At 37.1% G+C, this 17,722-nt stretch overlaps 1 protein-coding gene across 1 annotated transcript; it reads right to left on the bottom strand.

The window, feature by feature from the left end:
- Window positions 1–287: 287 nt before the first annotated feature.
- LOC144201703 (uncharacterized) lies at window positions 288–16,216 on the bottom strand. Its single transcript, XM_077724460.1, has 4 exons — window positions 16,024–16,216; window positions 3,300–3,409; window positions 709–754; window positions 288–340 (listed from the first exon to the last, which is right to left on the bottom strand). The coding sequence occupies exons 1-4, from the start codon at window positions 16,139–16,141 to the stop codon at window positions 288–290; spliced, it is 327 nt and encodes a 108-aa protein (XP_077580586.1). The 5' UTR covers window positions 16,142–16,216.
- Window positions 16,217–17,722: the final 1,506 nt, after the last annotated feature.

A 17,722-nucleotide genomic window follows, 5' to 3' on the forward strand; every position in this document is an offset into this window, starting at 1 on the left:
TGTCTTGAAATGAGAGCATAACTATCAACATATGATTATTTTCCATTTTTTTGTATTTTTTTTAATTATTCCAATCAGCGATCATTATATAATTTAGGCTATAATATTAAAATAAAAATATCAAACTTACAAAAACACAAATATTCCGATAACAAGTTGAAATTTCAGGAGGAAATCTTTTAATCTTTTGTAACCATTAAAATTAGTATGTTAATGTTAATGCATCAAATTTAAGTCATTTTAAGTCATTCAATAAGCAACATCTGTAATTCTTTCTTCAAGACTGACTAAAATAAACTGGTTCTGAAATCCTGGACTTTTTTTGAGAAAACCTGGGATCCTTGAGAACAAAGAAGAGGACCAATTTTGACACGGAAAGCGTTTCATTCACGTGTTTACACCACTGACAACATGCAGCAAAACGGATTAATCAATTCACTACATGAAGCACAAACTATGATAGTCATGAGGATACAAATAATTGCGCTTTTTAGGCTTCTTGTCAACGTGGTGAGAGCGACACAGCTTACTTGGCTAATGACATTTCCAGTTTAAAAGCTTTCAATCACATGTCTCGCACTCATCAACTCCTTCAGTCACTGGTTTGCTTCCAAGTGAATCAAGTTATCGCTTTATGAATAAACAAGTACCAGTAATAGAGTTGAACTGTTGGATTTGTGGTAAGTGAAAACTGTATGTGTGGCTCACCTGTATTGCATGTTTTTACAGTCTGCTCTTCACCTTCAGAATCCATCTGGAACACACAAATGAAGACATATGAAATTAATATCCATGTACTACATGTTCAAATCTTGGAATTCTGGTTTAATGTTTGATTCTGTTGATTTTGTGCTGAAGTGTTGTTGTTTTGGCTCCCGAAATTTTCATATTGTGGGGCTTTCTCAAAGCAGGAGCATAATGGTGCTGTTTTTGTTGTTGTTGTTGTTGTTTTTAGCCTCCCGTCAGGTTTTCTGATGCTTATGTGTTGGTACTGTTATGTTTCTTGTAATTGATAAGATGAACCTCAACATACGGGGATGAATAAGGAAGGTAGAGCCATAACAGAAAGTTGTTCGACATTTATTAAAATGCCAGATGCTGGAGTAATTGTGTTTACTCAATGAAGTCATTCATGATTTATTATCTCCGAATGTTAGATTCACTTCAAGCCTAATACAATGTTTACAAGGATATCACCAAAAGATAAATCCTCCAAAAACTATTTTCAATAGTTCAATTCAATTGAACAAAAATAACAAATTTTAAAGGGGAAATTTACAAAGTATAATAGCTAAAGATATTTGAATTGCATCCATTTCATTAGGCCGAGGAGGCTAAACTACTACAGTGTTCTTGTTTGCATTAGATGACACCTCAAGTATATTTTCATTTACATACTTTATATGTTCCCACTGGCAATTTGATATGCTAAGAATGTTCTCTACAGATAAATGCCAATATGAATTTATGCAGCGTTAAGCCTGAATTGTAGCCACGATGTATCCCATCAGACATCTGTCAGATTGTAGTTTTGATACACAATTTAGAGGGTAATTGCTTAACATTGTTAGTGGAAAGTTCTTCAATGGCAGTTAAAGCAGCTATTATCATTTATTCTCACAAATGAAAGCAGGAGATACCATTTACAGTGTGTTGCTGTTATAATACATAAAATGTGAATAGGTTCCAATTCAATTTATGACTTACATTTAGGCCCAAGTTATTCATATCCTGAACAAATTTGGTATAAATGTACTGTTCACTGGTATTGAAGATCTAAAATAGGGAAAAAAACCGACACATTTTATATAATTATAAGAAATAACTAACCCTTTCCTCAAAATGTGTTTTTATTTATCTATTTATGTATTATATATTTTCTTTAGGCAAAATATACAACTTGATTAGAGTTAATTGCCATTATTTTCACAGTGTCCCTAATATTCAATTGCAATTTTCAAACTAGAAGACAGCCCATTTGACAAATTAAAATGCACTTTAACTTAACATTTAGATATGAAAAATAACAATAATATAAGAAATAATAACTATAACGCAACAGAGGAGTTGTAATGTGTACTTGTTGGGTTGTAATACTCCCAACAGATGGAAAAACAAGTAAGTAAAGTTGAGAAAAGGTTACAAAGTGAAAAACATGGAATTACAGAAAATAATGACAATAAAGTGCGAATGTGTGTTTAGACCAAAATAGTCGCCATCCACTCAGTCCGTGTGTTTCTGGTGGCTCCCAAATAAAAGCTATTAAACATAATTATTCTAGGCTGATGGCAGGGTATAGTGGTCACCAGCCAGCAAAATGTGTGAGTCACATGCACTGTTACTTTTTTCTCTGGTAATGGCAAACATGACTCCTCTCTCTCGTTTGCTGTTGTGATTGAAGGCACTGACCTGTCATACATTTATAATAGGGGAGCAGGTGTGGCAGTGATGGACCTTAATTTCCTTTAATAAACCTTTTTATGTGGCGCACTCTTAATGCCATGCCGAGCCCTCGGAGGTCCTGCTCGTAATAGCTTCATTACTTTTGATTACTGTGGCCTATTGAGACAAACAACTCCCAAACGCTATACATTAGCTGGTGTAAAAAATGAATGTATCTTTTTAGTTTGGAATACTTTTTTGTAACGTGTGTCAACAAACATTTAGTGTACCTCAAAAGTATAAAATAACATAGACTGGCATCAAAATCTTTGTGGATGTGACAAAATATGACACAAAACATGAACAAAATGAAGAAAGGCAGATTATAGTTTTAAACAGGGACCTTTTTAAAAACACAATGCAGTGTGTTTATTTAAATCTTTGATAAAATTTACGAGAATTGTGCAATCCAAGATGTTAAATCTAGCCAATGATCTTTTTGTAATTGCATTTTAACCATCATAAGTCCTTATTATGTCCTGATACAGTTAAACACATTGAAACTGTTAAATTAAAACAAAACAAAATTCTAAAGTGAATATGAATTCTGAAGTTTGAAAATCAATGGCTAAATTGGCCAATTAAATTATTTTTTATGGCTTTCTACAAAGTATAAACAAATATAGAATGTTAATGTATAATTTGTATCATACAACGGTAGATAATCTATCACTAATGCATTGTTACATAAAGTTATGATATTAAAAGCTTTGGTAAGCATCAAATAATGACAATGGAAGAATATGATGAAAATGCAAAATCTCCATCCTGAAATGTCATTTCATTATGTTGAACCATTTGTCGAATAAACCTTAACACTAGATCTGATTTATCTTTTATAGATTATCTTCATTTACCTTTGATTGTTGTTTTGAGGGCGTTGTTTTGGGAAAGTTGCCAGCTTTACGCTGTCCAGCGTTCTCTACGCTTGTCTGGTCTCTCACAAACTGATCATATGCTTCATTACCTGCAATAGAAAGCACACGCATTCATTAAAGTCAACTAAAAAGTCAAACAAAAAACTTTTTTTAAAGAAACCAAATCATGTCATTCCAATTAAACTCCTTTTTATTTTTTTTACATGAATATTTTAGTTGAACACAAAATAATATGGGCAAATATATAACTGTGTACACATCAAAAAACATGAGCAAATTGATTTCTTGACAAGGATCAAATTGCCCGCTTCTAATTAATACAAAACATCCAAGAGGGAAAACATGTGTGAGCAAAATGAGTACATTCAGCGCTGTTCACTTCAGAGATCTTATTATGGATTTATTTATTTATGTTATCTATGTTAGGGTGGAGGGAGAAAAATATCTTAATTATGGCTAACAGAGGGGGGAAACATGCCAAAAAAGAGGGATGGGGGGGATCAAGAGGGAGGGGAATTCACTCTGGGTTCATTACCATATGAAAAAGGACTCATGACTATTTGAGTTGGTTCATCATCTGCTGAATCATATTCATGCACCCTTCACCCCCTCCCTTCCTTATATGGAGACAAATGACACTCCTCAGAGGACACTTTGGGACCCCTCCCTTGGCGTGAGGGTCTCGCCGGCCCATCTTCTCTCTGTTAATCTGGCTACTCGCTGTCCTTGGGCCCCACCCGTTTAGCCCCCCTTGCTTTAACCCCATCTGCTAGCATTCCCAGCACAGAGTGGCGAACGGGCCACGCCTGGGGAGACGTCCTGGGGGAGGGGGGTGTTTGGGGTCCGGCGGTCATGAATAACCATGGGCTCGCACCATTAACACCACATCCGAGATGCTCCGAGAAAGAGTGAAATGGCAATGAGTGGTAATTGTGCTGTTTGATGCTGCTGTTTCATATTATTATAATTATTACTATTATTATTATTATTATTCGAAGAGTGTGCAGCTGCAGCCGATATCTACCGCTGACCTTGAGTTCGGCAGCCTGCTTATTTATCTGGGCTCTCTGGTTGTAATTAACACACTGGCTATTGTGATGGAGTACAGCGGTGACTCGCAAAAGGCTTTTTTTTATTGCTTTCAGGGATAGAGAGGATGGTAGAGTGGGATTGGCTGGACGTTACATTGTTTACATTCAAACGTGATTAGACAAGAGCAAGATTTCCAAATGTCAGTGCTACAACTCTTGCTGATGAGATTTGAATACAATTGCTGCGCTCGGGAGCCTCCTTCTCTTAACCTCTCTTCAGCAGTATCATTGTGAATTATAGGCAGCGGATGGGTGCTCTGTACAAGGTCACTGTCTGCTATACACCCCACCGAAGCTAAACTAGACCCCCACTGCCCTTACTTGTTTTTGTTTCCCCCATCTAAAAAAGGCAGCAAGCATGAGGGGTTAAAAAAGGGGGTAATGGATTTAATTATGGAATGAATGGAATTATAATGCGCCCGCAGCAAGTTTTTCTCCTTATTTATTAAAGCAGCTGATGGGCCAGGTTTGATGAGCCACTTCTGGCATAATTGAGTCATCACACAAAGAGGCTTCCTTGCATTCAGAGTGGTTTTATCAGTGGCAAACAGACCTGATTACTGGCAATTACACTCTGATCTAGGGGAGGAAGGAGCAGAGGGGAAAAAAAGAAGGGCGGAAATGTGCAGAGGGTAACTTGTGTGTGTTTATAGTTTACCCCGGGAATAATTTTCACATTAATTTTACATGCTAAGTGTTTCTGTTTATGTGAAATAAAGAGAAAGAGATAGACAATTCTACTTTCATATTTGCTTGTAATGAATGTTTGGCGACGCGGGTGGCTTGATCTTTATTTAAATTTGGGGGAGGGCCAAGTTTCTGTGAGGAAAGGGGCAAAATCCTTTATTATCATATAGTGTTGCACTGATGATTGGCAAGTCTGATATGCCTTTCGATAAAATAATACGACTCTGATGCATTACATTTATAAATGTCTGAGTTAAAGTTGATTCTAGTATGGTTGGCTGATTCTTTTTAAAAGGTCACTGCTGGTCCTCCCAATTTAAATGGATTGAATGGTTACTGTTATCAATAGTACGAAAAGACAATCATTCACTAGCAGATTTCTCAATAAAAATGGAGTAGACATCTAACAATGTCAATGGTAAGGAATGAGTTAAATGGGATATGAGTGAGCATTGTATTGATATGGTTTGTTGCTTTGGTGACCGTTTCAAATACATTGATAACATGCATTCTGTGGTTGCTAATCAGGTGAATCATGGCAATACAATGACTCATTTGCAGCCGCCCAAACAAAATTGAAAGTTTGTATGATTGCCGATCAGCTGGCTGATAACAGGCACTTTCCTTTTTTTCTTTTCTTCTAGAGCTCAAATTGGATTTATTAAACAGGTGATTGTGTTTCATTGACATGCAAATGGTCCAGTGGTGACCAAAGAATGATCATCAGTGAGATTAAAATCAACTTCTGTTCATAGGGTATACATAGGTTTTTGTTTTTTTTTTGTTTTTTTGTAAAGACAGAAAAAAATATTCATGTCATTGTCATCTTTCCTGACTCATTTTATCTGGAAATTTGTACGCTCTTGGATTTGACCCTCCTATGCCACACACCAACAATTATTTTTTTGTTTTTTAACAAACCCATTGATGACATTATTGAAAAAACAATAACGATAATCAATTGCAGCCAGAATTGTCCAAGAATTATCATACTGCAGTCTCAAACCAGTCAATAAAATTGGTTTTATGCAGCCCAAAGTATTTAAGAAATATTAAACTGATGTCTTATCGTTCCTTTGGAGTTTGTGTTAATTAAAGAGCTCACCTTTATATATGTGTTTTAAATATATAAAAATATATATTGTAAAGGGACGAAATTTAGAGCCTATTTTAAAAGACTTTTGCAAAAATATGATATAATATATATATATATATATATTTTTTTTGTGTGTTCTTCACTAAGTATCAGTATTAAATGAGTGTATAGCTGATTTGTACATCAAAAACATTTAACATCTAAAATATGTATATAATTTAGTTTGTAAGTGAGTGTAAAACTTTGTCAAGATATTTTAATGACACACAAATAAAAATGAGCAATAGGACTTGTGTAAATGATATTGGATGAAAAGTGCATTCAATTTATATACACGTACTATATACCACTATCCGAAAAAAAATACACAAAACTATTTTTGCTGTACAAGCGAAAACCCCCTGGGCCATATGTTATTGGCTCACTGTTATTCCACTATATTTTCCAGCAATAAGTCTTCATATACTTTTTTTTTAATCTCCGCTCACAGGCAAGTGATCTTTGAAGAGCACGCTTAAGGATTAGGTGTCATTTTTGAGGATAATTTCTTAGGATCCACGGACACGTTGGTGGACATTGAATCTTGAAATCAGCAGACACGTCCAACAAAACAGCCACTCAGCTCCCCTGCAAAGTGTTTGTGCCTTCTGCCAAAGAGGACTTTCATATCGTTTTCCTATCTTATCCGCTCTCCAAGACAGACGAGCTTCAATAAGAGGACAGCGCTCCCAGAATTCTTACCAGACAATTAGGAGGCTGGCTCGCTACGACGGCTTCAATGATTTGTTATGATGGCATAACTACAGGGGAAACTTGTTATTGGAGCCAGTTAGCAAGCGTCTCAATGAAAGAGTCAGATGGTGACACCTTTGCCGTGGTGATTTTGCTGGAATCTTGTCATGGTGTTCCAAAGTCAGTCCCTCTAAATTGAGTTCATCTGGAGCCGGACCACACGGCCGGCCGGCGGCGGGTGCAGAACGTTTCTTCTGACATCAGACAGCCAATTGCTGCTTTTTTGACCACATTTTCGCTGCTTTCAGTTCTCCTATCATATGAAGATCTGCTATTTTATTTGCTCATTTCAATCCAATTAATGCCTAGTCTAATAAAATTAGTATCTTCTCAGCGCATCAATAGCAGAGTGGGCGCTAGACCCTTCTGCCAAGGCACTCTCGGGCTAGTTACAATCTTTGAATGGTGTTGTGAACATGCTTTGCCTAATTTGGGGACAGGTGTTCAGGGAAAAAGAAGTTCCAGGCCCCAAGTGTGACAATGAGCCGAGTAATCCCGCCCAAGGAGGCCCCCTTTTTTTTGCATGAATGCCACCAGGTGGTCCCCAATTGGGAGACCCATAGAAATGGTTCCGCTTAATCCCTCTGTGCACACAAAAGGCAGGTCTCCCGTGCAAAAGAAGAAAAGTTTACGTTGGACACGCTGCCTGCGAAAGGAGTCAGTGATTCCTAATCAGATTGCACTGAAGTGAACAGCTCGCATGGCAGCTGTAGTTTTCCCAGGGTTAATTACCTTTCACTGCACTCTCTAAATGAGTCAGCTGTTCCTGTCATTAAACAACTCCACTCTAGCTCTCTCTCACGTACACACGCACTCACACAAACACAAGCACAAGCACACACACGTACAGCACTATGGACGACATAATGTTGATATATGGTTAAACCCTAGAGACTGACTATAACCCCAGCCATAGAACAGCTCAAAGCAATCAGAACCCCACCCAATAACCTTACACTTGGCTAAGATTGGAATCATTGACCCACTTAACAGACTTAATCCTAAAATAGAACATTACAGGCCCTCTTCTATAGTGCGACCAAATGTGTGTCAAATTTATGGTCCCTAGGTTTCTTAAGGAAATGAGACGTCATATATAGTTTTGTCTATGGCATTATCTAAATTGGAGAGCAAGAAATAAAATCCAACTTGTCTACAATTCGCTAAAACTAAACATAAACACAACACTGATTAGAACTCATTCAGATCCATTGACGGAGATGGATGTACAAAACCTATGAACTGGGAGGGGTGGCAGTGTTGCCAGCTCTCCAAGTTTAAGAAGAGAAAAGACATTGATTGCTATCAATAGCAGCCAATGAGTTAAACCTCATGTTACTCGTTCCGCTATTTTTCAATAGTTTTATAAAATCTGGTTCCCATATGGTAAGAAACATAAGAAAGACACCTTGTAGTGTGACTACAATCTATAAAAGTAACCTGCTTTCTATATAAACTAATGGTAACCAGGAAAACACATGCACGATTAAATGCTCGGAAAAACAGAAACTGGAAAAACGCATAAAGACACGCTTTGAGGTTTGGCTTTTACCCTCAAGAAGTAAATGGGATGGATGAATACGTAGAATATCTCAACATTGCAAGAAACAAAAGAATGCAAAAGTAGTTCCTGACTACAACAATATTGACGGTATATTATAAAGCCACCTTCCTTTTCATAGTATGATATATAAACTCCTATAAGACTTGACACATTTTGGGTCAGGTGACGCCCACGTAGGTGGACGCAAGGTTTCAAGAGGTTCAAATAAACATCTTAAAAATGCACTGAAAGTTACATGAAAAATGTGAGCTCTTAGTTTTTACAAGAAAAAATGAATACAATCACACCTGATGGTTTAACTATGGTTTAACTATTATTATATAGCATGTAGATCTACTTACTACTTACTAGACTTTACAAAGATTGTTACACAATGGAAGAATACCCAATGTTAGTTATAAAACCCGACACATGCAACATCATGAAGCAGTTCACCTTATCTAACTTTGCCCCAAAAATGTAATAAGTACCAACACACCAAACTACGTCATAACAAAAATCAAAAAGCTTCTTTATCCTAAAATCTAGCAGTATACATTACTTGTGTTTGTCCAAAAAAATATGATGTAAATTCTTATATAGTGTTATGCCTTTTGTTTATAAATGTGAGTCCAAACAATGGTGGAAAAAGGGACACACAGTCTTTCCTAAAAATAAGTAGGCTTTATTTTGGCCACTGTGGAAAGACTGCGACCACGAATTGCAGGAAAAGAAAGAAACATACAATTGACTGCATTGCTTTTCAGTGTTGCCAAAGTTTTATAAAGCACAACTTCAAATAAAGATGTCCTTGGACATACATGAGGTTGCAGTTAGTATTTTCCACTAAAACTTCTAGTCATTTTATAGAGTAAATACTATATAATGCAAACATTTAAACCATGTAATGAATATTACCCACACTGACCAATGCTAATGTCGTGCTGTCATCAATAGGGAATGATCCGCCATCTCATTGAGCTCCATGGCTAGGAATATTGGAGGGAGTTTTAAGTGTTTTTTGCCACTGTTCGCTGAAATCCCTCGGCCACCTGGATTACAAACTCTAGTCCTTTAACTCATGCCAGTATAAATCCGTGTTAACTCGGATTTACCTCTGGCATATGAATTCTCAATCTGCGTAAGCTTTGTTTGGAATGAGTCAAACATAAGTATTTCACACGGCAAAAGATGCCCACTAGTGAATTTTCTAGTTTGTGTGTGGCGTGTACACGGCTGGAATTAGCTCAGACGTAGAGAAACAAAAGATTGCCGGTGTTTATGACATTCTGGAGGCCTTCCGAATTCTGATGGCGTTGTCACCGAGGCAGCAGCTGGTAACCGTTCCTTACGACGCCATTTTACACTGTTCGTGGCTACCAAAGATAGAGATCTCGATAAGAAGATCACAATAAAATAAAATATGGCATGAGCAGCCAATATCCAAACAATCTCTCTCACATACACACGCATACACACTTCAGTTAAGCCAGACTATTTTCTACTTAAAAGGTTAGCGGGGATGCTTTTTGGGTGAGTTTGATCCATGCTTGCCAAAATCAGCAGATGGTCCATGAATATGATTATGGGCATCAATAAAAGGAGTAATCTTGAACAAAATGTAAATTTGACTTAAGTCCAGGCTTTACTATACACAATGGACTTTAACCCACTTTCCAATACCACAGACAAGCCTGATAAGATAATGCACTTTCATTCTGTAATGCAGCCATCACGACTGCTGTCATTAAATAGGCTAAAAAAAAACACAACAAAGAAGTTATGGTGAATGGATCGATAAAATTGCACATCATTACAATACCTTAGAGCAGGGGTGGCCAAGTCCTGTCCTTGAGAATCCCTATCCAGTCTATTTTCAATGTCTCCCTCCACCAACACACCTGAATCAAATAATCGGGATTGGTATAAAGCTTCTGCACAGCTTGCTGACGAGTTGATCATTTGATTCAGGTGTGTTGATGGGGGTAGATATAGAAAACTGACTGCATAATAGCGTTCGGTGACTGGACTTGGCCACCCTGCCTTAGAGTGAAATGGATACTTGAGTTTACTTTTCTCTCATGTTGTAATTAATCTGGAGTTATTTACACATGTGGTACTAGTCACTCACTAATAACAAGTTGGTGATAGAATGAGCAGATAGAAAATGCTTTATATTTCTTAGAGACGGTTTACATTAGGGAGGCCCGGGGCAAGTGGTTAGTGCATCGGCCTCAAAGCTAGGTTCAAATCCAGGTCATGTACACCTGTGTGGAGTTTGCATGTTCTCCCCGGGCCAGCATGGGTTTCCTCCGGGTACTCCAGTTTCCTCCCACATTGTAGGCTGATTGGACACTTTAAATTCCCCTTAGGTACGGGTGGGAGTGCCCCCCGCCTCTGGTCCGGAGTCAGCTGGGATAGGCTCCAGCACCCCCTTGACCCAAATGAAAAGCGGTTCAGAAAATGAAATGAGAGAGACTTCACATTGGGGAGGCAATATTTTAGGCCCCCCAAAAAATGTGAAATAATTGCCTTCCTTTTTACCGAAATGAAAAAAAAAGTTAAGGGTGAAAATCATATAGTCAATATGAAAAAAAAAAGTTATCATCTTTTGAAACATAACTCTGTTGGGTAGCTAAATAAATACTCTAAAATTGTAAAAATACTAAAGCACAAAAACTTTTTGTGCCACCTCCACATTCATTTCTATAACATATCGGCATTGGCATCAGCACCAGTACTAATATTGGCCTTGTTTTTACTTGGCACAAGCTCGGTACGAAATCTTACATTTTTTATATTGCACACTGATAATTTCAACTGAAGTGAATAGTTCCACTTTGGAAAATATTCAAGTTGAAATCAGGATTCAAAAAATCACTTTGACAAATGTGCATATCAAATTCAACTATAAATAAGCACCATCGAAGCTGACCATCATATCTCTCAAGGTGACTGCAATGTTTCTATTCTGAGCATCTCTCAGATTGAACCTCCCACCCATGTGCCCCTGAGTATGCAAATATCTGAGCGGTAAACTCAACTTACCCTTTTCTGAGCCTTTGTTTTTTGCATTTGACGGTGACATGGTGAAGAAAACGGAGCATGAGGATAGGATACAAGATTGACTCGTCTTGGTCCGCCACACTGCTGCGAGTGTGTGTATATGTGCGTACATTACCCGAAACAGAGAACCTTTTTTTTTTTTTTTTTTAGCTTTTATGTCATTCGCTTAACAACCAATCTCATTAGCTGCTGGGTTACAATAGGCTGAATTATGTTCTGTGTAAATACCCCACATGGTACTCCTCAAGGAAAGGTCTTTTTTCATCACACACACACTAAAACACACACAATATGACAAAAAGAGATAACTCCAGGGATGAAAACAGACTGCACCTGCAGAGATTCATTACTTTGGGTCGCGTCATTAACTGAGCTGTTGCATTTGATAAGAGATTAAATGGGTAAAAGCTAAAATTTGAATTTTGGAGGGAATATAAAAGTTTTTGCTTCATAAAATGGAAGCATTTATAATTACTAATTTTAAAGATGACACAATCTTTTTCGTTAAATGTTGTTTTACCAATCAATTCAAATGAGAATTAATATAATATTGAAATATTGTAGTTTCAAGGCCGTATTTAGTGAAGGAGAGAATTTTGAGGGAAAGTATTTCACAAATTTTGTTTGCTTAAATCTGCTGTAAGAATGACTTTATAAAAAAATCAAACTATTCTGACATTACTGAGTCTACGTGGTATACTTCTGACACAAAGGTTCTTTAAAACCTTAAACCGTTATTAAACCCGCAGCAACCAAGCAGTAAAAAATATTTAATACAGAATATGAAAAGTATTGGCCCACATGTCCAATCACATTTTGTGGTCATTATAAGGGTGAAAAAGAGATAACAGATTTCCTCATTAAGTTTGTATTACGCTTGATTTTTTGCATCCTTAAATCTGAAAACTGTTGTAAAAAATCCATGATACTTTCTATACGGACATTTGTTTTGATTTAATATTGAAGTATTATAGCCCATTTACTAATGTAGTTCCTAAAGTAAGTGTAAATTCTCATTCTTTAAACATTGATGCACACAAATATATTATTATTTTGTCCATAGTAAAACCAATTATGGCCCACACAGCAAAAAAATGGAATTATGACATAGTTAAGTGAAAGTTTTACTTTAATTCAATGAAGAAAATGTTAATTGTTTAACTTTAAAATTGTTAAATTAGAACAAAATTGGATGTTTTAGTGTGTTTATCTCAATAGAATCATTCCTTATGATCTCTTAAACAAAAGGCCTGGAAATATATATTTATTCATAGCAATCGATCTTTAAAGTTCAGCTCAACTGCTGCAAAAATGCTGTTTAGAGTCAAAAATCCTTGACATATTAAACATAACTTTAAATAAATTGTTGTAGTAAGCCTGATTTGCCAAACAACTTGCTGTAAAATAGTTTTGTAGAGTTCCGTGAAAATTGTCACGATATAAAATTGAGCTCCACATTTTCAAATTCCATCAAGGCAATATCTTAACATGACCTTAAATCTTTAACTCTAAATACGTATGCACATAACCAAGTTGTAAAACGCAAGGTAACTTTGGGAGTCATTTCTGACAGTCCTGCTAGGAAAAAGCATGCATTTAAAAAAATGTAAGAAGCGGAAACACTTGAAGTCATGACAGATGTCCACAAGCATAGGGGACGTGTCTATCGGCCAACTTGACCCTCGTTGGGAGAGAAAACAAATAGAAGAAGAGAATGGCGACGCTAGGGATTGGCGAGCCGGGTCACTGGAGATTTTCCAGACAAACGGCGCACCGGGGAGGGGGGGCTGGGGCGAGAATAAAAAGGACAGGCTCCGAATCTCATTTTAACAGACCGCACACAATCTGGGCTCCCACAGAACTATCTCTGCCTGACCGCTTTCTATTTATCCCTTATCAGTGTTTACCAACCGCTAGTTTTCTTTCATTCACACTGTGAGGCAGTTCTCTTACTATCAGTCAACAGCTGACACCGTGGAACGGCCTCAAAGGCGAGAGGAAGGGATCAAAACTAAACCAAAGCTGTTTAAACAATACAACAGAGGAAATAAATTCATAAATCCTAATTCTTCCCAGCCCACAAGGGTATAAGCAGATGCTTTATAGTTAGGCCAACAGAGTCGGAGCGCAGCCAATGAGGTACGCTGCCGTCAAGGTACATTGGGATGTATATTTTTAGGCCAAAAAAAAGTAATGCCGTGCAGCGATGAGAAATTTGAATTCCGTCCATTTTTTTGTCGTGTCATTACAAAAGTTATTTTTTTTGGATATAAGTTTGCATCATTTTGATGTTGTGATACACTAAATGTTTTTCTTTTTGTATACTACCCGCACATACTGCTTACCAAGGCTTCATATACATGTATTTTATTTGTTCCATTTATCATTGTGTTGTTTTTGAATTTGGTTCTTTTAGTTTCAAATTCTTTTCCCAATGTATAAAAAATTGATGCAACATATTTTCATAAACTGAAGTAACAACAGATAATCTTAATAAGGAAATACCAAAAAAATAGGTTTAGAGTACAATTTGCAGTGTTGACATATATAATAATTCCAAACCACAAAAATATGTACCCGCAAATAATAATTAATAATACTTTCGCTCAAAACATGAGATTATAATGCTTAAACAAATCCTAACAGCAAACTAGCAATTTACAGCTGTACATATAATACTGTGTGAAACATAAATCATTAAAGGACTAAAAACATGTTTTTGGCATTAATTAAGGAAAGAAATAAACATCATGACACTATCACCTTGTTTTGTTTGTTTTTTCTCCCCTACCCACACCCTCGGGGACCACCACGCAAACAACTCTTTCTGTGGAATACTGATCAAAAGTTAAGTCATTAATTACATTTATCCTTTGGCCAGCTGCTCGACAGCAGATGGATCATTCCGGAGACCTCGTTGAATTAAATCCACATAATTCATTTTTTTTCTGGATTAACCAACTGAAGTTTGATTGAGAGGACAGTAGCGGTAGCTTGGTGACAATGCTTGTTGGGAAAACAGGTAACACAATGTTACTGTTGTTTTAGGCTTGAATAAGGTCATTTGAAAAAAATAGGACACATTTTAACGGTGGTATTTAGGCTGTCTTAAAAAGTGCCGGATTTGGTTTGTTGGCGCTCTTTTTTATTTTTTTTGCTTGGGTGGCTGCATTGGTGGCTGCATTGGTACCTTGGACAGCTCCTGCAAGCAGGCTGAGGTCACATGGACGCGTTGTGTAGCAACAGACTCATTTGCACTTTAAAGAGCAGGGGGGAAGGGAAGGTACGAACGGATCCAGGGAGGAATAATGCCTTGTACTTATCACTCTTTTACCACACACACAACGGCCTCAATAAGGCTTGAGTAATTAATGACAAGGAACTTTATCGTTATTTCTAACATACATAAAGTTTGAAAACAAACAAACATAATGCAGACTCATCCAGTGTACTGTTTAACTTGTTTTGACTCCAGCACATGCTCATTCACTCTAATTTAACAAATATTTACGTACAGTTAGGAGAAAATCAGAATGTGATTTGCAAAGTTATTTTGAAGTCATAAAGATTCCAAATACTTAACAGAGAAAACTCACTGATGTATTTCTGTTTCATGGTGACCATTAGGAGAATGCTGGGCTTTAAAATAAATGTTTGCATAGTGAAATATTCCCTCGCACCTTGTCCTAAACATGGTAAACCCCATTTTGTAATCATTCAAGCGCAAATTTGAAGTCTTTAATGCACAGGATGTCTTTTATCTGGTAAATGATGAACTTTTCTAAAACGGCTTCTGTCCTGCTGAATCAATAGTTGCTGAAGAGACAGTCAAGTGCTTTGCTCTTTTTCAAACGACGCCCACGTGTAGTGTTACTTTGACAAAGTTTGAACACAATCTCTAGAATGAATAAAAAGGAAAGCGGTATAAATTGTAAGGCTGAAATCAATGGCATTGTTTAAATATGTTATTGGAAGCCTGAATCAATGTTTAAGTGAAATAGCGGGGCTCAGTGGTCTTGTGTGTACAGCTGTCACTGTCAAAGCCACAGGCGAGCCGCGACAATGCTTTTGTCTGAGCGCACAATGCTGACATGTGTTCCTCTAAGACAAGCTTATACTCCGCAACATACCCAGCAAATTTTAATCTACACCATCTCATGCTATCCGGACCGTTTCAGAAATGGGTCACAAAAACACTTGAGCTGTCTAATCTGCCCTTAAACTGTCTGAAACCTGCACCGGAGTTCTAGCAAACACGCTCAAAAAATGCTACTTTTGTCAATGTAGCGCAAACACTTCCAATCTCAACAAGTTTGAAGCATCCCAGCCCTTGCCTGAGCGATCTTAGACGCTGTTTTTTCTGTCTGTGAGTGACGGCGAGCATCCTTAGCAAGACTACATAAAATAAGATGTAACTTTGAAACCAACCTAGAGTTGCGATCCCAAAAGTTTGATGTCTTCCCAGTGTGCCGGTGCTGTTGGTGATGGTGCTGATGGTGGCGGCTGGCGCTGTGGCTTTGAAAGGTAGTCCCCGGGAATATGACATACTGTGCCTTTGACAGCCTCGAGATAAGCACCTGCGCTCGGGTCTCTTTTTACGTCACACCTCCCCATTCACAGCCCTTCAACATGATGCACATTTGCACATCAACAGCCGCCCTCCCCCTCGACCCAGCTCCCCCCGCCCGCCCCCATTCTCCTCCTCCTCCTCGCTCTACTCCCACAGCCACAAAACACACACACACACACACACAAACAACGAGGCAGATGCACAAGCGCGCATCTACTACAGTATGTGAACACACAGATTTGTAAGAGAAAAAAGGGGCATCACTCCCAAGGCTTGGCTAATAAGTTTTGTAATATTTTATAATAATTTTCTGCCTAATGTCAGTGCTCAGAGGAATAAAAAGCACAAGACTGAAACATCTGATTAGTAGAAATGTGTAAAAACAGCTACACTTGCAAGATATTAATTTCTAGCTAATATTTTAAAAGTAAAATGCCTATCTTATTTCTTATATTTTATTTTAATATGCAAAAACTTTACAAAACTCTCAAGCTCTTTTTATAACTAATGGAAAAGTATACCTTTGCAGCAGATTTGGGAGAAAACAGTTAAAACTCTATTGTAATTATTGTCCATTTTTCACAATATTTGTTATTCAACCTGATAAGTTTAGCTGAAAAGACTTAACATTACATTTATTCTTTTTAAGTCAAAGAACTAAAGTATTAAAAGCAAGTTGGAATTGACATAATGTGGAAAAAATTATTGGTTAAATTACGTAAATGATTATGTTTTACTTTATTATAAAGCAAATTATTCAATATGTGGTAAGTGGTAAATAACCATTGACATAGTCAAAACACCTTGATGTAATTTTTTCATTAACGTAACCACAACTAAACATCAGGAGCATTTTTTCTTTTAAATGCCCAGAAGGGATTAGGGTGGACTCCCTATCGTCTGGGTTGGGAGAGGACCTCTGACTCACTGGGACCGTGTCGCGTTGATGATGACGTGTCACGAGATGAAGCAATGTATGCATGTTTACAATATACGCATGGATCATCACGTGACATCATCATCGCTGGCTAATGAGAAATTAACTGTGACCTATTAATTAGATGTAAGATATTTTTTTTGGTTTGTATTTTAAACACATTTTCTCTATAGTAAGAGTTGCAAACCAAAAGAAGATATTGAAAAACATAGAATTATGTTATACGTGGTCCTGAATTTGATCATACATAAAAATTTGGATACCACTTTAAGAAAGTCAAAATCTGGTTAATTATGAGGGAATGAGCAATTAAAACTGTTTATCTATTATTAAGTCATGTTTGTTTTCTTTGAAATTTCAATAGAAAAACCTTCACTGCTTTTTGATTAAAAAAAAGGCAATTGCATTTTTGAATGACCATGCAAACACTCACAAATCTGTCTGCAAAGGCTCACATTTCTAAATGATATAATTGCTTTATTTGCCTGTATTCATTTCCCGTGGTATTTAAAGAGAGAGAAAAAATAAACTTTCCCTGGCTTTGTCATAAGACCAAGGCATATGCCCTCCCAACCTCCTCATACATCACTCATCATGCAAATGAGAGGGAATGTCACTCC

This window comes from Stigmatopora nigra, chromosome 9, assembly GCF_051989575.1.
Source record: "Stigmatopora nigra isolate UIUO_SnigA chromosome 9, RoL_Snig_1.1, whole genome shotgun sequence".
In the NCBI taxonomy this organism is placed as follows: domain Eukaryota; kingdom Metazoa; phylum Chordata; class Actinopteri; order Syngnathiformes; family Syngnathidae; genus Stigmatopora; species Stigmatopora nigra.

Excerpts from the sequence above, each read along its gene's own strand:
- LOC144201703 (XM_077724460.1), bottom strand. The coding sequence starts at position 16,141 with ATGTCATATTCCCGGGGACTACCTTTCAAAGCCACAGCGCCAGCCGCC. Across the intron at positions 755-3,299 it reads CCTCAAAACAACAATCAAAG|ATGGATTCTGAAGGTGAAGA; the intron begins GTAAATGAAGAT and ends TGTGTGTTCCAG. Across the intron at positions 341-708 it reads TGTAAAAACATGCAATACAG|GATCCCAGGTTTTCTCAAAA; the intron begins GTGAGCCACACA and ends TTTGTTCTCAAG.